Source organism: Leuresthes tenuis, unplaced genomic scaffold (genome assembly GCF_036924035.1).
Source record: "Leuresthes tenuis unplaced genomic scaffold, fLeuTen1.0.hap1 SCAF_13, whole genome shotgun sequence".
Taxonomy (NCBI): domain Eukaryota; kingdom Metazoa; phylum Chordata; class Actinopteri; order Atheriniformes; family Atherinopsidae; genus Leuresthes; species Leuresthes tenuis.
The window spans coordinates 3,876,150-3,902,128 of NW_027325367.1; the positions used below are offsets into that span (position 1 = coordinate 3,876,150).

At 39.3% G+C, this 25,979-nt stretch overlaps 1 protein-coding gene across 1 annotated transcript in view; it reads left to right on the forward strand.

Annotated features, from left to right (window-relative positions):
- tbc1d32 (TBC1 domain family, member 32) overlaps positions 1-25,979 on the forward strand; it is an 81,453-nt gene that overhangs the window by 29,236 nt on the left and 26,238 nt on the right. Inside the window, exons 24-27 of the mRNA XM_072362604.1 lie at positions 5,481-5,603; positions 7,647-7,755; positions 11,035-11,128; positions 11,215-11,340. Of these exons, the coding sequence (XP_072218705.1) occupies positions 5,481-5,603; positions 7,647-7,755; positions 11,035-11,128; positions 11,215-11,340 (452 nt within the window). The remainder of the gene's footprint in view (positions 1-5,480; positions 5,604-7,646; positions 7,756-11,034; positions 11,129-11,214; positions 11,341-25,979) is intronic.

Sequence of the window (25,979 nt, forward strand, 5' to 3'; positions counted from 1 at the left end):
CTCTGACACATAGAAATATTGTCAGAGGTTGAATCGAAGATGTTTTTCACAGACCAAAACTGTGTTTCTAACTGGAATAAAGACAAACATCGCAGGGATTTTGTGGTATCACAGAAGTCCAGAGTTGGTGCGACCAAAGATGGAATATAATGAGGAAGAGAACACGCTTTCTTTCTTTTGTTTTTCCCTTTCGTACAAGTGTAATTGTGACGTATTAGCAGTGTTAAGCTTCTAAATGGCATTTGAAGAGGCTTCTCATACCTGGATATGAGCAGCTTATTTAATTAAGGACTTGTTTTCTTCTGTGAATGATTTATTCATTCATTTCAGGGACAAACTTGTGCTCGCACTAATCTTGTTGTAGATTGCCATAAATTAATGATCAAGATGCATTCATGCAATTTTTCAGCATATAAAATATGGCTAACCTTTTGTAAAATTGATAATAATATGATGTAATGTGCCATATGCTGTTAAATTGAGCTTGTTTATTATGTAAAGATTTTAAACTTTTTCATTACTGAAAATACTGATTTGCTAAAAATTTTTGGGTTCTTTTGACACCCATAAAGAGTAACCATCGTATGCATGACTAATCAATCCGTGGCATGTTCATCAGACATACTGCCAAACTCATTACTCCAGGTTTGATGTAATTGGATTATTCGGGGTTCTTGTGATGCGTGTGGACCATCATCAAGGAAGTAATCATCCGTTATAAATGGCTACTTTACCGCACGCGTCTTTCAACATTAAACAAAGTGATTAGTCCTGTTCAGCCTGCACTACAACATCTTGAACTGTGTCAGAGATCTAACTCTCTGTGGTAGAAAGTGAGGAGTCTGATTTTCAAAAAGTATGAAAAGATGCAGATTAATCGAATATGAGACGTCATTCAGTCACTCTTGATCTTTCCAAACTGCGATTCTCTCCAAATTAAAGGGTGCTGCCCCACTGCTTCACTCTGTGCTGTTAATTAGCTTTTATAAAAGCCTACCCACATCTGAGTGTTTTGTTTCCTTTGAAACTAATTATACTGTCTTAATTGTGCTCGTCATGCTTTTGTGATCGTGTGTTTCCAGAAAAGTCTTGAAGGCTTCGTATTAGGGTCAACTTTGTAGAAACAAACACATCAAATTTGGTTGCGTTACAGGTGGCTGCTGTGATTGAATGTGAAATATGGCAAAGAAAGGTTTGTTATGTATCAATGAAATGATTTGTTTTAATCTCTTAAGGTTCTGGTTGGGCTGTCAATTGTTTCTTTCAACCGTTTTTTCTTTGAGCTTCTCGTTAGCTTAACGGCTTCCCTGTAAAATACCTTCTGGGGATTTGTGACTTTTAACTCAAGCAAAGTTCACCCATTCACTTCAAAATACCTTTATGTAAGAATGTATTAGAATATAAGAATATGTACGGTCCAGCCCAGCAAGTGGATCTGTGTTGTTTATCTCGTCGATTAGTTTGAAAATCTGTCATTGCGTTCCTTTCCTGTCTCCATCCCTTTTTAACCAAACTAATCAGGCAAAAAGGTAAACCTCTCTGTTCACAACATGCAACACAGTGTTTTATCTCCAAGTCAAAATGATACATACAGACTAACAATGTTGAATATACCAGAACAATGTGTCTGTTTCCTTTACCAAACACTTTGGATGCAATTAGCATGAATTCTGGTTAAATATTTCTTGGCACAACATGTAAAGTTCAGTTAACTTGACTAAATTATTTGATTTCCTGGTAAAGACCCAGTTTATAAGCACATTCCACATATTCAGAAGACCAAAAGCTTAATGTTTGCCGAGTTTATCCATTCGTCAGCCTGTTTTCATGGATGTATATTTGGTCATTGTCCTGTTTGTATACTCTGGTATAAGTTATGTAATATTTTCACCTCAAACTATCTTGAATTACTGCACTATGAAGTGATTTTATCTGAAGTTACACGCCCAAACCATGCTGGCTAAGTCAATAGTTTAGTTGAACATGAGCTCCAAAGCAGGATTAATGTTAGAGCTGCGTAGGTTTAGTTCTTGGGAGATTAGATTTTGCCATGACTCGTCTGTTTAGAAAAGAATCAGATCTTTTTCCATCAAGTTATGAAACACAGCAGCGTTTCTCTTCTTCCATCGCTGTTCATCCGTCCAGAACTGGCTTGTTGTCATATTTTCTTGACGTGTTGTTATGTTTTCTGTTATGTTTGATATGTGGCTCCAACAGTTTGTGCCAGACAAGTGAAGCAGTTGGACCGCGAGTTCAGAGTGTTGCTAAACCTCGTTTGGAGACAGCTGTACAGCCTTACTTAAGCTTTTAAACTACATATTTAAAAATCAAGTCAACACAAGCCAGTCAAAATATAAGCAATACTTCTAATAGATGATGAGTGGACTGCAGACATGCTTGCATTGATGTTACTCGAGTACATTTCAGAAGCTCCTTTAAAGACTGAATTTTATTTAATTCTTTTGCCTTAGAGAAGAACAATGGTTAGAACAACAGAACAATCTACAGCCCAGTTTGCCCATGGTATTCATATCAATGAGTGTGTGTATATTTAGATATGAATTTCTCTGAGGTTGTTTGAAAACCGCCCTGGATGGACCAAAAACCCCTACAGAAAACTAAAGCTGCCTTTTAGAACAGAGCACAGAACTGGACACTTTGAGCTCATCCCACCTGTTTAAAAGAAAGTGGTAGTTCTGGTTCTCCAGTTCTTTGTTTCTGACAGGGAGGTCAGGGAGCCTGACAGACTCTCAGCCTCTTGCAGAGCTGCTGTCAGGATTAGTGAGTGGGGCTGTCAGTCAGACGGGAGCCTGTGCAACTGCCCGGCACATCAGGAAATGAAGCGGCTGCTAGACAGGAGTTTTTCACGAGGAACAAGACACACAGAACCAGGCAAACAACATGTGGAGATTATCAACACATGTGCACTGCACACACCAGTGGAGCATTTTACACAGCCTCATAAAAGGCACAGCCTCATAAAAGGCAAACTGGTGTCCACTCGTGGTTGTGACAAAGTGAACTGCGCTTGCTTCTAAAAAACTTTTACTTTTTACTAATTAAAAAAGTTTTTAAGCGCCTGTCTGCAGCAGAAAACACCAAGCTGTAGGTCGGAGGCCGTGTTGTTAGTGTCACACAGAAGCAGTCGAATATCGTCGTTCAACACTGTGTTTATGGTGCCCATCTGTGGTCTATGATCTGATCAGTGGGTTTTAGTCTCAACTAAGAACCTTTTCAGTTAGCACATTGCATTAACACTTTAAAGATTCATGCGAACATGACAGAAATTTTAGAAAATCGAGCTTCTTAAAGCCAGACAAACACAGTCGGATCACATGGGTGAGGACTGAATCACTCTGCATGGACACACTGAGTTTTGTGTTCTTGGCTTTGAATGCTTTTTTGGTTTCCCTGTGTTGCTTTTTGATGATTAGTCACCTTGCATCCTGTTTTATTTCACAGAGATGGCTGTCGGTGTGCATTCTGGTCCATTACTACCATTGATTCACCAGCTTCTTGTTTGTAATCGCCTCCCTCAGTATCTATTCTCCAGGTTAATCGTCGTCAAAGATCCCCTCAATCCTGCGTTTTCTCCTGAGTTTGTTTGCTTGTTTTTGTCTTACCTGCCTGTCTTTAGCCTCCTGTAAGTCCTGTGTTTGGGTCCTCTGAAATTCGGCCCATTTAGACTATGGGTCAAATTGTGGTGGCTTAAACCTCATCGAGACTGTCGCTATGTGCAAATAAAATCCTGATTTCTGACAAAATCACCAGTCAAGTTACTTAAAGACAGCCATCTGTGCAGCGAACTCTGATCTCCCACAGAGAAAGTTGGATGTTTGAATGTTTTCTCACGCAGACCGCAGGAGTGCAGCGTCATTCAGTGCGGTTAGATGCGGGCCATCGGATCGGATTAATGGCTAAATTACAATAAGATTGAGTTATTCAGCTCATGTAGACGCCTTAATCTGACTAAAAACGGATCGGATCGAATTGAGACCCCGGGATAACTCGATCCAAACACACTGAATGTGCATGTAGACGACAGTGGATCCGATCGAGCGTTCTGCACATGTTCCAGATTTTTTCCCGCGATCCTCACCCGGAAGTCGAAGGAGACGATATTACTGTTGTTGTCGCCGCCGTCAGAAACAAACAAGGCGATGGAGAATGCGCCGTTGTGCATCGTCTGTGCCATAACCAGCTCATCACAGATGGAGAGGGACGCAGCTTCATCTCGCTCTGCGTTCGCCATCTTTCTGAATGCCGGAGTTTGTTGTTGTTGGCGGTGAAGACGTCAACAGGAAGTGGCTCTATTAGCGATAGCTGAAATGGGGACAGCGCCACCTATCGGACCGGGGTATGACATGCTTTGTGCCAGTGATTCCATTCATTCACCGCCATATATCCAAGGATAATTACCCTCAGATAAGGAGCAGAACCCAACTATAGCTTTAATCCAGTTAATCTCATGTAGACCCACTGACACACTTCAGTCAATAACTCGACTCCCTTCACATGCATGTATCCTTGGAGAAGGACAGTAAGTAACCAAGTTGAGCTTGACTACAGAAACCATAGCATGACAAAACTGCTCAGATTATCGGCACTTTTCTGTGCGAGCTGGTAGTTTAAAGGCCTCACTGTCATCGTATCTGATCCTAAATTATTAGAGAAGCAGTTGCTCTTGTTTGCTAAAACCTTTAAACTTGCAGTGGATGTATAGATTTAATCTGGATCCTAACTGAGAAAACACATTAGCTAAAAATCTAATATGCAAGTCTAATTTGGACTAAATTAATTTTGGAGCTTATCTGGAGAGCATATATATAGACAAAATTGGATATTTCTAATAACCGCTTAATGCACTCTGAATTGTAATGAACTCTGGTGCATTGAGGGAATTTAGTTTTGTGACCATTTCTGCTGCTTTTTGCATTTTTATGATTAGTCAACCTGTACAATTCCTTCAAAATGCAAAATGATTTCCCACTAAAACATAGGAATTACCACTGATTTAAGTAATTTATGCAGGTTTTATTCTAATTCTTTTCATAGAGTTTTTATTATTTTTAGGTCAGAGGAACTCTGCTAAACCACTCAGCTTTCTGGACTACTTACTTTGTATTCAGCTACTTTAATGTCTCAAAAGGCTGCTGGAGCCCATCATCCTGTTTGAGCCTGGTGTCATTACAAGCAAATGAAAATGAGGCATGAAACTCTTCCCAGGGTTCCTACTTAACAATGCTTACAATTGGCTATGGCAAGCTGGTGGGGGGGGGGTTGTGTTGGCTGACCTCGTACTTGCAGATTTAGAAGGCATGAGGAAAAAAATAGGGTCTCTGTCTGTGTTGTTCCACCCTGCTGGGTAGTATTAACCAAAATAAAGTTTGTAATTCTCAGTGTCTCTGATCTGCTACAGTATCACAGGCTACCAGTCGTCTCTGTTTTCTGATGTCTTTGTTTTTGCTTGTTTGCTGCAGACTGCTCAGTGTGCTCTGCTGCAGTTTGGACTCCCTCCTGCTGTTGGAGAGCCAGTACAACATCTGCTCCGTGCTGCTGCAGAGTCAGAGGGAGAACGTCGCTGACCCAGGCACCGATGAGGGGTATGAAGTCCGAAACGTGAGCTTATGTATAATGTAGATACTTTTTCTTTTTTAGGTTGTAGAAACTGTAGTTTCAGATCAAAGAAAACAATCCTGCTTACTGCTCTCGCTCCACGTCACCATTTATTATTCATACTAATGTTTCAGCTTTCCAGGGCCCTCGTCAGAGCCCACTCTCTGCTGTGATCTTAAATGCACTTTCAGATTTACAAAGAATTCAACCTACTTAAAACAAAGCATCAAAATACTGAGATCCCACATATCGCAGAGCACTTGTCTATTTTCGTGTCTCACAAATGAAGACATCGGTCCTCCAGCTTCCATGAATCATCCCAAATTATGCAGTCATGTGAAATAAGACCTTCTACGTGCAATGCGGATGAAAAACGACGATCCGTAAAGCTCCTTAGACCATAAGATTCCATGAGAGCTTTTAAACCCTTCAGGGACAAAGTTTGTAAGTGAAAGAGCCAACAAACGTCTCTGCTGTGGAGGATTTCCTCGGTGTTACCCCTCCCCTCCACTTTTGGTTGAATCTTCAGGAGAAGACTGTTGGATGTGTGAAAAACCTTCTTGAAGTCGTCACATAAAAACAGAATAACAGTTTATAGTAAAGTGAGTTATAAACATAACATATACGTTAAAATCCAGGCTTCTGTACGGTAGAGAATGGATGTGATTAGTGTTGGTTGGACTTATCCTTAAAAGTTGAGCTTTTGAGCTCAATTTGTCATGAAAAAAACTGACAGCAAAGTGCAATCATAAGCTGAAAAGGTCAAACAGACTCGGGGTAGACTTAGACTTCAGGTATTTTCTCCCAGCAGTCCAGCCGAAGCTTGGGTCATTATTTCAGACATTCAGAAGTTTGAATAGTTCCACACACTTATGGTCATTTTCTCTCATCCTTATTCGCACAGGATGGTTATTTTTTACCATCCTGTGAGTCCTCCTGATAGGACGAAATGCTTTGAAATTTAAACACAGCTCAGGATGAGAAATTGTTTGTCATGTCACAGATGAAATGGAATAAAGCATGTGTTCAGAAGCCCTTTTCTCTTGGAAATGGCAGGTGTTGCCATGGCTTTTGGTTTTGAATAGAAATTGCCCTGAAACACCCACTCGCATCACATGTCTGCGTTTTCGGGACAGTTTTGAGATTGATAACTTGGTCGATTATCCCTCCATCTCCTTCCTCTTTCTCTCTCATACTGCTGCTGTCATCACAGACATCAGCTCTTTATGTTGCTCTTTCTCTCCTCTTTTTCTCTTCAGTGTCATCCAGACTTTCTTTTGGCATCTAACCTTTAAGTTAACCTTTTTTTTTACCTCTACTTCTCTTTATTCTTTATTCTTTTTAGTCTCTGACCTTTTTGATGTTGGTGACACCTAAATTCGTGTTTTCACTGTCAAGTCTTTTTCAGCCAATTGCAGGCGTATTACACTTTGTGGCAAGCAGGCTTCTGGAAAGAGAACCAGAGAGAAAATAGTCCTCTTTATTACCCATTTGAAGTCCAAATTGCCTCAGCTGTAAGAACCATCCACCAAGGCTGATGCCCTTCACTTCTGAAGTGACTTTGTAATTGGAAATACTCTGATCTTATCTGAAATTCAAACGAGAAAACCCTTCTCTTTGGAGCTGTATCGTTTCCTAACAGCAGTGATACAGTGTCAGTCATTCAGAGGCTTCAGTCTGTGGAAAGGCTTTCACATGAGCTCATGTCCAAGAAAATTAGGAAACTGCATTAAATTGTAAGTTTTACATTTGGGTGACCTTGTTTATGGGGGAAAAATGACTGTCTGTCCATTTCTGCTCAAAGTTTTAATTTTTCTGAATCTTGTATGTATTTTTCTTGATATGATTCCTTCATCAGATCATTTTGTAGAAGCTCCGTGAACATATTTTACACACAGCATGAGATAATTTAACTGTTCTGACTGCTTCATTTTTCGTCTAATCCTCCTTCATAAAGTGGTTGCTAACCTCAGTTTGTTATCTGGTTTAAACGAGGTTAACGAGATGATCTCCCTCTTTGTTCCTCTCAGGTCTGTCATCATTGACAGTCTGTCGGTGGAGAGGAATCATGTGCTGGTCCGTGTTAGTGTGGTGGGAGGTCCATCTGAGAGGAGGCTTCCCTCTCGAGCCCTTCAACAGGTTAGCTCGCTTTTCTTTTCATTCTTTCCGTGGTTATACCTCAGTGCTGACAGCAGTTGCGGCTGTAGATATTATGATTTCACTTGATTAGTTCTAATCTGGTTAACTAAGCAGATTCAGATCAGACTGGAGGCATTTGATACAGGCAGATCTGTATGTTGGTCTTTGATCTTCCTTGAACCGAGTAAAAGAGTTTGCTTCTGATGGGACTAATGCTTTGGCAGCAGCTACTCTTTCCTCCTCTGAACTTAGCATGGTATGCTGATTGGTTCGGACAACAGTTAATAGGCTGCGAATATGTTCCGTAGAGATCCTCCTTGAGGCAATTTCTTCTTTGTGGTAACCCACAATCTCATAAAACATGTTCTTAGGCAGCTGCTCAAGATGTAATATGCTAAATGTGACAAATACACTTTCCAAAGGTCAAGAGTCGTGTTTTTTTTAACTCTTCTGGTCAATATTCGGCGCCATAACTCAGGATTATATGAAAAGATGCATTTTTAAAGGCGCACAAGTCCCAGCAGAAAACATGTAAATAGGTCCATTTATCCACTGGTCAAATATCACATGATATAACTGGAATCCCGATCTTTGAAAAGTAAAATGTTTAAGTCATAACATGTAGATTTTTGTAACTGTCGAACCAAATATTTTGCCAATGAGGCAAATCGTGACTGCTTGCTGAGATTATAAGTGCTGGACAAGGCTCAGACCAGAGATCTATTGTTCGAGGAGTTCAGCAAAGATGCAGTTGAATAGAAACCCGAGCTGCATCTGTGTAGTGAACAGGTCTTATTTTTGGGCTGTTTGTCTGGATTCGTGTGCACATTTCAGGCATCAGCGGCCTCGCTTCTTATGCACTTTGAATGGGGGGGCGTCTTGTCCTACTGAATTTAATTCTCAGTCTGTTGCTTTGCTTGTGTACCTTGTGATGGAAAAGTGAGAGTAGTTCAAGTTTTTTCAAGCAGCTGCAGAGGCCCCAACCAATCAGATCGCCTGATAACCTGTAAATGATTGTTGGTGCATTTCCAAACTCTCTGTCTGGATACTGAGTTGTACATCCATACATAATTCACCTGTAGGCAGTTATTTTAAGTGCAAGTCTTAGATAAATGCTATTTCTAGCCATGATCTCTTTGAACATCTTCACAGCCCACCTTAGCTCACCATAATCAGTCATCTGGTTTATTTTGAGCACTGAAAACCTTTTCATGAGAGTGAGAAACTCTGCTGTTGATGTTGTGTTCTGCAGTGATTTAGAGACCAAACTACCTTTTTGTTTCCTCCTTTTTTTACTATTTTGATTAACACAAACTCAGCATTTTCTGTGCTGATGATCTAAGCACAAACCCATCCACTGATCTGAGCTCCGCACTTGTGCTAATGGTAATTCTATCACAGATTAAAGAGTCTTCTTTCGTATTCCCAACAGTGCCTCCGTCATCTTTTGAACCCTGAAACCTTATTTACTGAGCATGTTATGGGACTATCAATTATTTAGGTGTTGTTTATGCTGAAAAACAGGAACTGATTTATGCTGAGGTCAAGGAAATAATATGAAAGATATTTCCGAAAGTGAGAGTGTGAATTAGTTTAGTGGGTGCATTCTAATTTTTTCTTTCTTTCTTTCTTTTGGTGTTTTATATTTGTGTGAGGGTTAAAGGGCTGAAATCTTAAATGTAAAGTGTTATTATTAACATTTCAGTCAAAATAAGTCAAAACATTAAGACATTAGTCTTTATATCTTGATTTAGATATAGTTTAACAGTCAGTTATTTTTTTTAAATTTGCTTTCAACAAAGATTTCCAAAGACAGCTTTGTCATATTTTTATGAAACTGTTTAATGTGCCTCTGCAGGCTTTTTAAGCTCATACAAACTAATGGATCATCATAAATTGCATTTTTGAGTCTGTTTGAGTCTTAAAGTGGCTCGTATGTAGCTGCACATCTTCATTTAATACACACAGATCTTTGAATATGCAAATTAGCTCCACCCCTGTCCGCTCTGCTCAGCCACCTCTGAAACACTTTCAGAGCCTTTAATTCCGAGGTTTTTCTGATGAGCTGCATGTGGCAAGGCTTGGATCAGACTCAATGTGGAGTTCACTAATATATATCCCTAAAAAGAATTTCATGTGTGAATACCAAAGGTTGCTCTCAGGAGAATTTCTGGTATTTGAGCAGCAGCGTCTTCATACTTGTTGTTCTGGTGGTCGCTGTGTTGCTTCTGACTTGTTCAGTGATATTAAAGCTGCTGTCAAATATATATAAACATTAAAATGGTCATCATTATGCTTTTTATGCTACATGTCCTGCCTCCTTTCTGCTGTAACACGCCACAACTTTGGGGTGTTTCCTATTGTGAGAGTGCAGCTAACGCAATAAATCTCCCGCTGTGAACTTCAAATGATTTTGGAGTCCTTAAACCTCCCAACTCTTTGTTTTGCTCTGCTCTTTCAATGCATGTTCTGTTAACTTATGTAGAATAATAGTTTTTCCCAGGAAGGGTTAAATCTAGCTATGCTCCCACAAGTGGTTGATTTGCAACACTAAATCAGTGCAACACAGGTTCTATTTAAGAGTTCAACTGATAATCAATGTGTGTAAATTTACTATTTTAAGCTTTTTTTCGTGGGTTATCAAAATTTCAGTTATTTCAATTATTTCTAGCTGGCCCAAAATGTGTGTTCTGGTATCAGAGTTTGAAGAAGAATAGTGAATTAGATTTTAAAACATGCATATTGTGCTGTACTTATATCTGTTCCATCACGACATGCATCATTTTAACCTCCTCAGAGAGTCACATATGTAATAACTAAATGAAGAGGCTTGCTTTCGAAACTTGATTAACTTTTGGAGAATATTATTTTGGCAATTCATACACCGAGCTGACTTCTGACAAGAATAATGAGTGGCTGTGGGTTACAAAGAAAGAAAGAAAGATTTGGAAAGTAGAAAACCACTGGTGGAACATCAATATGAACTGTAGTGTGATGGACTGCCACCAGCTTGCAGCACAAAACAACGGCTTAATAATGAATTTATTGTCAACTCGGTTTAACTACACAGTTTTTTGTGTTTTGAAATATTATTATTACGCTGCTACTAGACAATTTCAGTATAATGTGTTAAGTTACAAACAACGGTGCAGCATAATGATGAATCAGTTACCCAGAAAACAGCCCGAACTGTTGGCATTAATGGCATTAATCATGCAGGGTTATTTAGCTCGTGTATTTGTGACATTCCCAGCATGTGATTCTCTCTGCTTGATCCAGGGAGAACATCCTTACCCCTGGCCAATGTTTTCATCCTACCCTCTACCGAGCATCTACACTTTGGACCCACCAGAGATCCACCGTAACTTACAGGGTAAAAGAAACATTGCTATGATGTCTCCAACATATACTTTGCTTCAATTTTGGTTTTTCCAGCTGTAGTTTTTTTCCTGCGTGCAGACTCTGAGATCAGCACATTTCTGGCTGCATCAAAAGAACCAACGAATGAGGAAGGCTGGTTAGAGACCTGCCGGAGACTGTACTGCAAAGCCATGACGTCGGAGCCCAACACGCTAACTGGAAAGGGTAAGCTGTTCGATCTGTTGAATGCCTTCTGCCTCGGACATATTACCTATAAGTAACATTAGATATTAAAGCTTACATATTAGAAATATTCTGCAACTATGAAGCAAACTTTTGAAATGTCCTTAAAGGGTTTTTTGCAGATGAATCCAGCTGCATTGTGTCTTCAGTGGGTTGTAGTAGAGGTGAAGTTGCACAAGGCTGTAACAGAATTGTGGGAACAGAATAACAGGAAACAAAATTTTAAGGAAGACGAAACCAGTCATCTTGGTCTCTTGGAGAAAAAATAGAAAAACATTACCGACTGACACAAATCTTGCGAGCATGTCGATAATGCATTTTTAAAAGTCTGACAAGTGACCTGCTGTAGCTGACTGTGCTGCATAGCAGGCAGTCAGATAATGCTGAGCACCGTATGTAGACGTGTTTATAAGTGGTTGCTACTCTGCCTCAGATGGATGGTAAGGTCGGAGGTTATTTGTACGAGCTTATAAGCAGCCTAATCTGTGTGTTACGGTCCCATTTATGAAGTAGAATCTTTCGCTCACGAGTTTCCTCCTTTTTCTCAGCACTTTAACAGACATAGCGTTAGCTTATTTTACTTAGAGGTTACCAGAGCATGCGGTAGGTCAAGCTGCAATGAGAGGATCACAAGAAAAACTACTTCTTATAGACTTAAAGTGGTTAAGATACCTGTCTAAAAACCACATATCAGACCATATGTTCAGACCATGTGGTCAAAGTATCCCCACCTTTGAATGGATGTTCAAACTGAGAAGCTAAAGCGTCAACCATGGCATGTTGTGGTTATTCTTTAATGTGCGTGTCATTTATTTTCGAGAAGCAGAGATGGATTAAGGTTCTCATGATCAGTTGAACAAGTTAAATGTTTGCCAGAAATGTGAAATGAGTAAGTCATGGGAAGAAAAGATGGGTTTTTTCATAAATACATTTCTAAGTTTCATAGAAGAATGAAAGGAAAAAAACTAAAACTTTTGTAACATAATAGTTAGATGCATTAATTCAGTAGATTCCTCCATTAGCACAAAAACCATCCATTCACTCTCTGGAATTGTGTGTCACATTTAGCTATAACATTTCTTGGTAATCCTCTGAGATCATCACTCCTTTGGAAACAATAAAAGCTCCAACACACGTTTCATTATTAATGGTAAATAAGATGCAGCACAGCTGAGTTCACCTTTTATAACTTCCATTTCTTATTCACAACCTTTTAGGTGTATTTGTGATAAATAGGAAATACTGAGCTTTTGTGTCCATGTTAAACCGCATGATCTGCTTACGTCTTCTATTGTAATGCAGGTGCATCGTGCACTTTTCCTCACATGAATCTCAAGTCTTTGTTCGTCATCATTAGTGTCACTGACAGCTACTTTGGAAATGCACTTGCGTCTCTCACATAGGAGCAAATAACTGATAGAAAAATAGACTGAAATGAAGACGGGTTTAAAGTGATTGCTCCCTCTCATCAGTGCACTGTTAAATGTGTCCACAAAGCCATCTACTCTGCTCCGTGGGGCTCATTTGAGGCTTTTCACGGAAAAACGATGATCAAGATCATCTTTTACGCTTCCCCCAGCCGAGGAGGTGCTATTTTATTTGGGAAGTCAATAACCACACAAAACCTGGCACTTTACTTTTCAAGAAACATTCAGTATAAGGAAAGTGTTACATTTGTGGGCTGACTGCTTAATTAACCAAATTTCCAAGATGACGTATTGAAGAGTCACTTCAGTCTCGTTCTTCACATAAAGATGCTCTGATTATCAGTTCTGTCTTCGCCGGGCTTCTATTCAGCTGGAGTACAAAAATGATTGACTATGATATCTCTTCATCTAAACACTCACTGGTGGAGCTGTTTCACATTCAATACCTCACTATCTGTCAGCTTATTGATTACCTAATTGGTCTGCTGCAACAGCATATCAGGAAGATGAATTGAGTCACTGGCAGATTAGAAGCAGAGGACCATAAACAGGATTCATTTGGTCAGTGAAATGATCACAGTTCTGCATTTTTGTGTTAATAAGATACCTTTCAGTGACCTTGATATCCATATTCTTTGATACCCATCAGAACAAACTTGGTTTGGAGTAAATCTAAACGTGTTATGCTGTTATATACAGTGCTGTGCAAAAGTCTTGAGCCTCCCCTCATTTATTTGTTTCGCTTTCAATGAGCCAGACTTGGCTCCTCATTCAACACCACAGTTTGTCGCAGACCTGGGGCTGAACTCCTCGCTCTGCTCCTGGGTTCAGAGCTTTTTGACTAATAGACCACAGGTGGTGAGGATAGAAAGCTACGCCTCCAGTCTGCACACCCTCGGCATCCAAGTCCTCTGCTTTACTCCCTGCTTTACACCCATGACTGCAAAGCCACTCACCCCTCCAGCATCATCGTTAAGTTGGCGGATGATACAGTGGTGATAGGCCTGATCTCTAACAGCAGGGAGACAGCCTTTCGAGTGGAGGTGGAGGCACTGTCGTCATGGTGCAAAGACAACAACCTCGACCTGAACGTCTCCAAGACAAAGGAGATGGTCATGGACTTCAGGAGGGAGAAGCAGAGGAGCCATCACACTCCTCCCAGGATTTATGGGAGTCAGGTGGAGAGAGTAGACAACTACAGGTTACCTCAGTGTGCACATCTCTGAGGACCTGACATGGACCACTCACATCCTCACCCTGGTGAAGAAGGAGCGGCAGCTCCTGCACCATCTCAGACGCCTGAGGAAATTCAGGATCTCCACAGCGCTGCAGAGGGCCTTCTACACCGCGGGAGTATCACCGCTTGGTGCGGCAGCTGTTCTGCCACGGACAGGAGAGCTCAGCACTTCCCCCCCCTGCAGGAGGTCCACACCAGGTGATGCACAACCAGAGCCAGAAGGATCCTGAAGATCCTGAAGGACAGTCACCACCAAAATGACAAGAGCCTCTGCTCCTGCATGCCCATAACAGAGATACTGAGGAAGAGCTTCTTTCCCCTTGCCATCAGTACTTTGAACTTTCAAAAGGCAGCCAACATCCAAAGAAGAGCTTTGGGATGTCCTTCAAGAAGCCTGGAGAACTATTCCTGAAGACTTCTGACAGAAATGACAGAAAGCTTGTCTCAGAGGGTTCAGGCTGTGTTGGAGAATAAAGGAGCTCAGATAAAATATTCACTTTAAAGCTGCTTAGATTTACTGTATTTACATTTATGTTTGCACCACTTTCCATTTTTCCTGGCAATGTACAAAGAAATTAGGTTGGCCATTCATTAAATCCTTCATTAATTCCATATTTACAACGTTTTTCCCCATAAAATGAATCTCTTGGAATAGCCTAGGTGTATCTCTCATTCAGTTTTATGAGTAATGGGGATCTGTGGATATGCAAATGACCCAGCTTCTCCATTTCCTGCTCCAAAACAACCTGCCTGTCTTCTGCAGATTAGGCTATAATTATGGAAAGTTTAGAGCTTATTTTAAAGCAGAAACTTGGTATAAAGTTAATAATTTGTTGCTAAATAGGAATTAGATATTAAATCGTATTCCCTAATACCAACTGTCACAAATTGGCCCCATCATGCAAGTTGATGGGACTGGTTTCTGAGCTTACAAACCCTCCTGGATTATTATTTAGAGATTACCATTGGTGTACTTATTATTTTTCTTATTAACGTCTTAAAGAGGAACTCCGATATTTTTAAACCTGGACCTTATTTCTGGCATGAAATACGTTCATCTACTCACCGAGAACAGTTTGGTGAAAGTCGGCGTCCTTTGAAAGATATTTAGATGCATGTTACAGCTCAGTTCCTTTCTCATCCACCCAGCGAACAAATATCACTTCAGTTGTGTCAAACTAAACATAACACTGAAATTTCATCTTATTTCTTTTCTTTGTTTGACATCAACTAAAAAGTGTTTTTAGTTTGCCTAAATTATCCATTTGGTATCGAACAAAAATAAGTGTTGCAATTTCCTTCCTGTTGGTGATGTAAAGAAAAAGGAAGCATCATGTTTACTAATGTTCTGTAATCGGTCAACTACAACTCTGGCTTCAACCTTATTTTATAGACTACGTTACCCATGATGCACCTCAGTAGTTCCGGTTGCGAGCACCTGTTAGTTCAGTGCAGTGTTGCTCAGATTAACAGATGACCACACAAACACACACACCTGCACACACACTGAAGCAAATAACTTCCACCTGTATCTTGTAAAACCATCAATGCTTTTATTCCTCTATCTGCCGCCTCCTATTCATCAAACTTGTTCGGACTATATAGCTGGAGTGGGCCTTTCCTTCTGACCGAGGACGACTCAGTTGAAGCGTGATCGGCAGTCAGTGCAACAACATCAAACTCTGGCAGCTCTGAGAGACTCTCCACAGTGCTTCAAGTTAAACTTATAATAAGTTGACCATCAAACTGACAAAACTTCTGCTTTTATGCAGGTGCTCACACTTACTGATGATCAGTTAATCAGTGCATTGATCAGCAGCTCATAGCTGCTATTTCCCCTTTAAATTCCTGTGGAAGCAGTAAGGGTTCACTTAGTTTTTCACAAAAAAAATGCAGAACTATGTGTAGGTTAACTACATTGTAAGCTATATGAAACAGACAGTTAAGGTTTTAACTGTTGCAGTTCAGAGGAGGAACTGCTCTTTTTCCGGTGATGTATTCTTATCTCCACTGCCTTAAATGCACAAACAACTCTATAATCGTATGATTACAAATGTTTTCTCATAAAAACTGAACCATTTAGATAAGAATATAAAATCAGACTAATTAGCTTTGATCTGAAGCATGAAAATGAGGATTATTATCAGTGAAGTCATTGTCTGTCTGAACTCTTTAAACCCACATTTCTCTTGTAGCACAAAGAAAAGCAGAAGTCATTACATTTCCTCCTTGTGGTTGACTTTCTGAGATGCGTCACACGACAACCAGTCTGTGAAAATATCCACTCAGCGCAGGTGACTATAAGTGTCTCCACTTTCTCACCTTTTAAAGTCCACCCTGTCTTCACTCTCCTCAAATTGATAACAATGAAGGAAATGTTAATCTATCGATGCACTCGGAGCAAATTCAGGGCTCAGGTGATTTAAAGGAAACACTTTGAAAATTTGATGTAGTTTTGCGACTTAATCATTAATTGTACTTTAGTAGTTGTAATGGAATTGAGAAAACGTAATCTTTTGCTTTATCTAAGGACAACGTCTCCACTGTCATGATGTCTGTGACATTAAAGCTGCAGCACATCTCCAAACTCACTGAGTCTTTTTAGAGTCTCAGTTTTCTCTTAACATGTCATTTCACATAGAAAAAGTCATCCCAGCATCACGGTGACCCTGCAGCTGTAAATTTTACTATGCACTCAGTCAGAGAGCAGAAGCTGCTTCTAGGCACAGTTTTCTTTCATTCATTTGGCTCAGACCTCTTATTCGGTCAAACCTAATCAGACTGCTGATGTTAAATGTTACAGAAAAGCACCAGAAAGCTCATTCAAACATGCTAAAGACGTGTTCAGCTGCCAGGAGTCTTCAGCATCGGAGGTGTTGAGGAGTGGTCCTCTCACTCATGATTATTAATCATCTTCATCTAACCTGCTTCTTTAGTTGTTGTTGACACACAAATCAGCTGTGGAGGAAACTGATGTGAATCATCTCCAGGTTACTTTGAAAAACTGGTGTTTGGAACAACAAGAAAAGACAGGAAGTGCACTTATCAGCTTTATTCCCATTCATGGAGCCAAATTCATAATGTTTTTAAAACAGAAATTATTGTTCATATTCACTTAAAGCTGTGTTGCTGAGCATAAACAGGTAGATTAGTCACAAAAGCATTCTTCTTCTTTTGGTATAAATGTAAAAACATAACTCTGTAAATGTTGTACTTTGGAGATATTATAAAAGGACTGTTCAGACCATCACTCCACACTCTTTTCCTGTTAGATACAAAAATACAGTGAAACTGCTCAATAGAAAAGGTAACTACTTTGATTAATGCTCGTTTCTTCATTATTTGAAGGAATAGTACAAATCAGTCATATGAACTGGATGTGGTTAGGTTGTATTTGTCTGGAATATCAGAGATGAAAGCTTATTTTCAGGAGATCTTTAAATTTTTCAGAAAACAGACGTGTTTTTGTGTATTTTTTCCATTAAGAAAACATTTAAAGAGAGTTTTAAGAGCTTAAAAGGGTTCAAATGAGAGAAGTCATTGAACATAAAAAAGCAAGGTAAAGTTATTCAGTAGCATTTTTTACATGGATGAAGTTGATGTCTCTGAGTTCAGAGCTGTGACTCAGCAGCAGAGCGGTCGCCAACATTTTCGTAGTTTACTGATTCATCATCAGCGTTATGAAGCTGTAAGATACAACACAACAGAACAAACTACTGCAGGTCAAACAGCATTTCTGGTGCACAGATAAAGGTGGATAAACACAGTTTTCTGATCATTAGACAGCCTGTCACTACATCACACTGATGGAGATAACAGACGGCTCATCCAGAGAGGTTTCCCTTCAAAGTTATTTAAGATGTTTCTCTTATTCATACAGATAAAAGAACATTTTACTCAAAGCTCACTAACTTCCCATCTATATACTGAAGACAAGTCCATGCTTTTTTTAAAAATACCATGTTTAAATCTTTGCGTAAACTTAAGTTCAAAGACATAACAGGTGATATTTTTCAATGTTAAGTGTTGCTTTATGGATCGTAGCCTGTAAGTTTCTAAACACTCATGTAACATGTTGGACTAAAACTGGAAACGAGTTCACAGCATTTTCTGATGTCTTTACAGCTGAAAAGAACTGAGAGAAAATTTGTAAAACAACCAAGACGCACAGAAGAAGAGCTGAGAAATTATAACCGTAAGAGGAATTTATCCTAAGATTTCCAGAGCCTGTGCCTCCATGTGTCACAGTACTTCATGTTTTTACCCATGTGAAAAGCATCTTAACTACAGATAAAGAGAAATAAGACTGGAGTTAAGTAGATCAGCATCTTTTATCTAAAACAAAATCACAAAATAGATCAATAACTAAAATGGTGTTAACCAGGAAAAACGATGGAACCAAAAAAATGACCAGTTTAAGACCAGCTTTGCATATCTTTATGGCAAATCTGTGACTTTTTTTCTTTCTACAAAATAAAACAGCTGAACAAACATCCTTCAGGAGTGGTGATTCCATCATTTTTACCAGAAGTTGGAGATTAGTTGGAAACAAACATATTTCCAGGAGACAGACTTGGATGAAGAGGTTTAAAAACTCCACTATAATCAAATAAAGATTCTGGATGAAGCAAAGTGACTGAAAATGTGAATAAATACAGCTTCAACACCAAAATCATTTAGAGTTTATATAGAAAGAGACCATTTTAATGTTTAACTCAGAGGAAGTTCTTTTTTACTCACATTGGTGTCTTTAAGGTGCTTCTTTCTTCCTGGAAGCAGAGAGAGACTAAAATGATTACATTTGAAATTTATAATGTATGATCTCTGGTTTGATTATGATCTGAACTGCTTCACCTCTGATTCTGATGACGACAACAGTGATTCCGATCATCAGGATCAGTGCTGCGATGCGTAGAGTCAACATGATGTACCTCAGAAAAGACCGGTCAGTGGAACCTGGTTCTGAGTCATCTGTGGATGATACGGTTCAGAAGATTTTATCTTTCTAACTTTTAGGTCAAAGTTCTGAAACTCCACCTCAGAAAGTGCAGAAATAAAATAAATGCTTATTTATAGCAGTGGGACAGCTGGTTTCTAACAGAATCAGATTTCTATTTCCTACCTGGGAAGACAGGTGTGTAGTGAGCATCTATCTTCACAGTCTGTTCCTTCCAAAACTGGCAGGTGAATGTTCTGTTGTTGCCACTCTGATGGTTCACAGTCAGATAGGAAGCACAGTTTGTCTGTCCTCTGAACTCATAGCCGACACCTTTACCAAGCAGCTCATTTCCTTTCTCATCCACCCAGCGAAGGCTGTTCTGATTACAAGGACTAATTTCACTGTGTCTCAACAGAGAGCACCTTAATGTGACATTTCCATCCTTCTTTATATCAGCATCTGGTGGAGATGGAGAGACTGAGAGAAAACAAGTGATTGATGTTGTTTCAGCCTAAAAACTGGAATATTATACTTTAAAATAAGGATATTTGACATGAGAGTTCATGTTTAGTTGTGTTTTAGTTGAACTTTCTGACTGTCTGATGGAAACGTTACAGTTTAAGTTGACAGTAATTATGAAGGTGAAGAAAACTGAGGTCAGTTAATCTCAGTGTTTGCCAGATTAATAACCATAAAAGCTTCTTATTCTTTAAGAACTTACCGATCAGATTTGTGTTAATGAGGAGGATTGAACTTGACTGTAAAAAGTAAAAAAGAAAGTAAAGTAGAAAAATACTCACTAGTCAAAGTACTGAGATGCACATTTCCATCAAATTTATCGCCCTGCCCAAGTCGACAGGTGTACACACCGACATCCTCAGCAGTGAAGTTGTTGATGACCAGAGAGCAGTCAGTGTTCACACTCAGCCTGTCAGCTCCAGCTGAGTCTTTAACAACATTTCCCCCATTAACCTTTATTTTAATAAAACTTTCACTAACTCTGCTGTAAAGCCAGTAAACAATGTCACATGTGAAACCTGATGCATCACTGTTACAAGGCAGAACGACCTCATCTCCAGATGTTTTGTAGAGAAAGTCTTCTCTTCTTCCACTGATGCCTGCAGCAGAGAAAAGGACACATTCTGAGGAAAGTTTCACTCTGAACACATCAGCCACAAACAAAATCATGAATGTAAAGCTAAAGATCTGAAGTCAAACAAAAGGAAAGTTTCTGCACCCATTACTGTTGGAGTTATGAACATTTTTAATTTGCAAGCTTTTAAAAAGATGTCTTTAAGTCTGATATCAGACTTACTGATTAAAACAGCAGATGCTTCCTTTCATCATTTTAAAATCTCTTGAAATCTTCTTTTTTTCCCTGAATTCGGCATCAATTAGAGAATCTGTTTAAGTTGACTCATTTATTCCCACAAAGAAACTCTTCATATTAAGAAGCTGATAACAGCTTATCAAAGGTAACAATAGTGGCATTTAAATCATCTCTACAGCTTTATAAAAAGTAAAAACAGCCCTACAATATTTGGTATAAAATAGATCTTTACCTTCAAACTGAAGAAGAAGAATGAAAATAAACTGCAGCAGAGCTATTCTGTGTCCTTCTGTGAATGTTTGGGGCTGTTTTCTGCTACTGATCTGCAGGAGTTGGTTCTTTTTTTACTTTGTGGTTGGCTTTCTGAATAAAAATGACTCAGCAGAAGCAGCAACCACTCATCCTGTCATTTAGGTGTCATCACATTCGTGTCTGTTCTTCTAATCAGACTGCGATCAATAACCAAACTCTAACAAACTTTAGTTGTGTCAAACTAAACATAACACTGAAATTTCATCTTATTTCTTTTCTTTATTTGACTTTAATCAACTAAAAAGTGTTTTTAGTTTGCCTGAATGATCCATTTGGTGTCGTAAAATAAGTGTTGCAATTTCCTTCCTGTTGGTGATGTAAAGAAAAAGGAAGCATCATGTTTACTAATGTTCTGTAATCAGTCAACTGCAATTCTGGCTTCAACCTTATTTTATAGACTACGTTACCCATGATGCACCTTAGTTGTAGTTCCGGTTGCGAGCAGCTGTTGCTCAGATTAACAGATGACCACACAAACACACACACCTGCACACACACTGAAGCAAATAACTTCCACCTGTAGCTTGTAAAACCATCAATGCTTTTATTCCTCTATCTGCTGCCTCCTATTCATCAAACTTGTTCGGACTATATAGCTGGAGTGGGCCTTTCCTTCTGATCGAGGACAACTCAGTTGAAGCGTGATCGGCAGTCAGTGCAACAACATCAAACTCTGGCAGCTCTGAGAGACTCTCCACAGTGCTTCAAGTTAAACTTATAATAAGTTGACCATCAAACTGACAAAACTTCTGCTTTTATGCAGGTGCTCACACTTACTGATGATCAGTTAATCAGTGCATTGATCAGCAGCTCATAGCTGCTATTTCCCCTTTAAATTCCTGTGGAAGCAGTCAGGCTTCACTTAGTTTTTCACAAAAAAAATGCAGAACTATGTGTAGATTAACTACATTGTAAGCTATATGAAACAGACAGTTAAGGTTTTAACTGTTGCAGTTCAGAGGAGGAATTGCTCTTTTTCCGGTGATGTATTCTTATCTCCACTGCCTTAAATGCACAAACAACTCTATAATTGTATGATTACAAATGTTTTCTCATAAAAACTGAACCATTTAGATAAGAATATAAAATCAGACTAATTACCTTTGATCTGAAGCATGAAAATGAGGATTATTATCAGTGAAGTCATTGTCTGTCTGAACTCTTTAAACCCACATTTCTCTCGTAGCACAAAGAAAAGCAGAAGTCATTACATTTCCTCCTTGTGGTTGACTTTCTGAGATGCGTCACACGACAACCAGTCTGTGAAAATATCCACTCAGCGCAGGTGACTATAAGTGTCTCCACTTGCTCATCTTTTAAAGTCCACCCTGTCTTCACTCTCCTCAAATTGATAACAATGAAGGAAATGTTAATCTATCGATGCACTCGGAGCAAATTCGGGGCTCAGGTGATTTAAAGGAAACACTTTGAAAATTTGATGTAGTTTTGCGACTTAATCATTAATTGTACTTTAGTAGTTGTAATGGAATTGAGAAAACGTAATCTTGTCCTTTATCTAAGGACAACGTCTCCACTGTCATGATGTCTGTGACATTAAAGCTGCAGCTCATCTCCAAACTCACTGAGTCTTTTTAGAGTCCCAGTTTTCTCTTAACATGTCATTTCACATAGAAAAAGTCATCCCAGCATCACGGTGACCCTGCAGCTGTAAATTTTACTATGCACTCAGTCAGAGAGCAGAAGCTGCTTCTAGGCACAGTTTTCTTTCATTCATTTGGCTCAGACCTCTTATTCGGTCAAACCTAATCAGACTGCTGATGTTAAATGTTACAGAAAAGCACCAGAGTCAACATGATGTACCTCAGAGAAGACCGGTCAGTGGAACCTGGTTCTGAGTCATCTGTGGATGATACGGTTCAGAAGATTTTATCTTTCTAACTTTTAGGTCAAAGTTTTGAAACTCCACCTCAGAAAGTGCAGAAATAAAACAAATGCTTATTCATAGCAGTGGGACAGCTGGTTTCTAACAGAATCAGATTTATTTTTCCTACCTGTGAAGACAGGTGTGTAGTGAGCATCTATCTTCACAGTCTGTTCCTTCCAAAACTGGCAGGTGAATCTTCTGTTGTTGCCACTCTGATGGTTCACAGTCAGATGAGAAGCACAGTTTGTCTGTCCTCTGATTTCATAGCCGACACCTTTACCAAGCAGCACAGTTCCTTTCTCATCCACCCAGCGAACGCTGTTCTGATTACAAGGACCAAGGCCAGGGAATCTCAACAGAGAGCACCTTAATGTGACATTTCCATCCTTCTTTATATCAGCATCTGGTGGAGATGGAGAGACTGAGAGAAAACAAGTGATTGATGTTGTTTCAGCCTAAAAACTGGAATATTATACTTTAAAATAAGGAGATTTGACATGAGAGCTCATGTTTAGTTGTGTTTTAGTTGAACTTTCTGACTGTCTGATGGAAATGTTACAGTTTAAGTTGACAGTAATTATGAAGGTGAAGAAAACTGAGGTCAGTAAATCTCAGTGTTTGCCAGATTAATAACCATAAAAGCTTCTCTTATTCTTTGAGAATTTACCGATCAGATTTGTGTTAATGAGGAGGATTGAACTTGACTGTAAAAAGTAAAAAATAAAGTAAAGTAGAAAAATACTCACTAGTCAAAGTACTTAGAAACACATTTCCATCAAATTTAACGTCCTGCCCAAGTCGACAGACGTACAGACCGACATCCTCAGCAGTGAAGTTGTTGATGACCAGAGAGCAGTCAGTGTTCACACTCAGCCTGTCAGCTCCAGCTGAGTCTTTAACAACATTTCCCCCAATAACCTTTGTTTTAGTAAAACTTCTATCTCTGCTGTAAAGCCAGGTAACAATGACACATGTGAAACCTGATGCATCACTGTTACAAGGCAGAACGACCTCATCTCCAGATGTTTTGTAGAGAAAGTCTTTTCTTCTTCCACTGATGCCTGCAGCAGAGAAAAGGACACATTCTGAGGAAAGTTTCACTCTGAACACATCAGCCACAAACAAAATCATGAATGTAAACCTAAAGATCTGAAGTCAAACAAAAGGAAAGTTTCTGCAACCGTTACTGTTGGAGTTATGAACATTTTTAATTTGCAAGCTTTTAAAAAGATGTCTTTAAGTCTGATATCAGACTTACTGATTAAAACAGCAGATGCTTCCTTTCATCATTTTAAAATCTCTTGAAATCTTTCTTTTTTTCCCTGAATTCGGCATCAATTAGAGAATCTGTTTAAGTTGACTCATTTATTCCCACAAAGAAACTCTTCATATTAAGAAGCTGATAACAGCTTATCAAAGGTAACAATAGTGGCATTTAAATCATCTCTACAGCTTTATAAAAAGTAATAACAGCCCTACAATATTTGGTATAAAATAGATCTTTACCTTCAAACTGAAGAAGAAGAATGAAAATACTCTGCAGCAGAGCCATTCTGTGTCCTTCTGTGAATGTTTGGGGCTGTTTTCTGCGACTGATCTGTGGCTGTAGGTTCTTTTTTCATTTTGCGGTTGGCTTTCTGAATAAAAATGACTCAACAGAAGCAGCTACCACTCATCCTGTCATTGAGGTGTCATCACATTCGTGTCTGTTCTTCTAATCAGACTGCGATCAATAACCAAACTCTAACAAACTTTAGTTGTGTCAAACTAAACATAACACTGAAATTTCATCTTATTTCTTTTCTTTATTTGACTTTAATCAACTAAAAAGTGTTTTTAGTTTGCCTGAATGATCCATTTGGTGTCGTAAAATAAGTGTTGCAATTTCCTTCCTGTTGGTGATGTAAAGAAAAAGGAAGCATCATGTTTACTAATGTTCTGTAATCAGTCAACTGCAATTCTGGCTTCAACCTTATTTTATAGACTACGTTACCCATGATGCACCTTAGTTGTAGTTCCGGTTGCGAGCAGCTGTTGCTCAGATTAACAGATGACCACACAAACACACACACCTGCACACACACTGAAGCAAATAACTTCCACCTGTATCTTGTAAAACCATCAATGCTTTTATTCCTCTATCTGCCGCCTCCTATTCATCAAACTTATTCGGACTATATAGCTGGAGTGGGCCTTTCCTTCTGACCGAGGACGACTCAGTTGAAGCGTGATCGGCAGTCAGTGCAACAACATCAAACTCTGGCAGCTCTGAGAGACTCTCCACAGTGCTTCAAGTTAAAGGGGAACTCCGGTATTTTTAAACCTAGACCTTATTTCTGGCTTGAAACACGTTCATCTACTCACTGAGAACAGTTTGGTGAAAGTCGGCGTCCTTCAGAAGATATTTAGATTCCTCCAGATCCATATAACGGAGTGAATGGGGCTTAGACAATGCAGCCTCTAAATAAGGCATTATCTGTCTTTATTTCACCAATACTTTAAGAAGAATGAATTAATGGAAGCACTATACTATACTATAGCTCTTTTAGCTCATAGCTGCTGTGTTGTTGTTATTGGCGGCTATCGGGGGGCTTATAGAGGGCTTTTTTACACACGTTGTCACAGTCTGCCCTATCAGTTTATGTTATGTCACAGTTTGTTTAATCATGTTATGTTCTAGCCATGTTCAGTTCACTCAAGTCACCTGGTTCATTGTTCACAGCTGCACCTCATTCACTGATCACTCCCTTCACAGTATTTAGCTTCCTGGTTTACTTTCAGTCACGACAGAATCCTCATGATCCCTCCATGCTTTGTCAGAGAAAGATAAGTTTGGTTACCTGCCTCATAGTCTTGCCTTGTCCTGTTTATGCATAGTCTTGTTTTGTCTTAGTCATAGTATTTATTCATAGTCCTGTTTCTTTGTTTATTCGCAGTCATAGTCTTGTTTTGCTCCATGTTTAAGTATTTATGAATCCGGCCTTTTGCTCCCCGTTTTGTGGAATAAACTTTACCAAGAGAGCTGCATCTGGGTCCTGCCTCACCATTGTTCCGTGACACTCGTCTACTGGGATGACGTCATCGCTGCCCGCCGCTGCAGCACAGTTTATTCACTCCTTTCTCTGTGATAGTCGGCTAACTTCACACATAGTTTGCTGCTGATAGTTTTGTGCAACATGGCAGGATATTTATCAGATTTTGACAACGTGAACGACGACTTTGAGTAAGATGGACGTTCTTACCGGAGTGAATGAGCTGCGCTAACAACAACACAGCAGCTATGAGCTAACAGACCTATAGTACACATTCATTCATTCTTCTTAAAGTATTGGTGAAATAAAGACAGATAATGCCTTATTTAGAGGCTGCATTGTCTAAGCCCCGTTCACTCTGTTATATGGATCTCGAGGAATCTAAATATCTTCCGAAGGACGCCGACTTTCACCAAACTGTTCTCGGTGAGTAGATGAACGTATTTCATGCCAGAAATA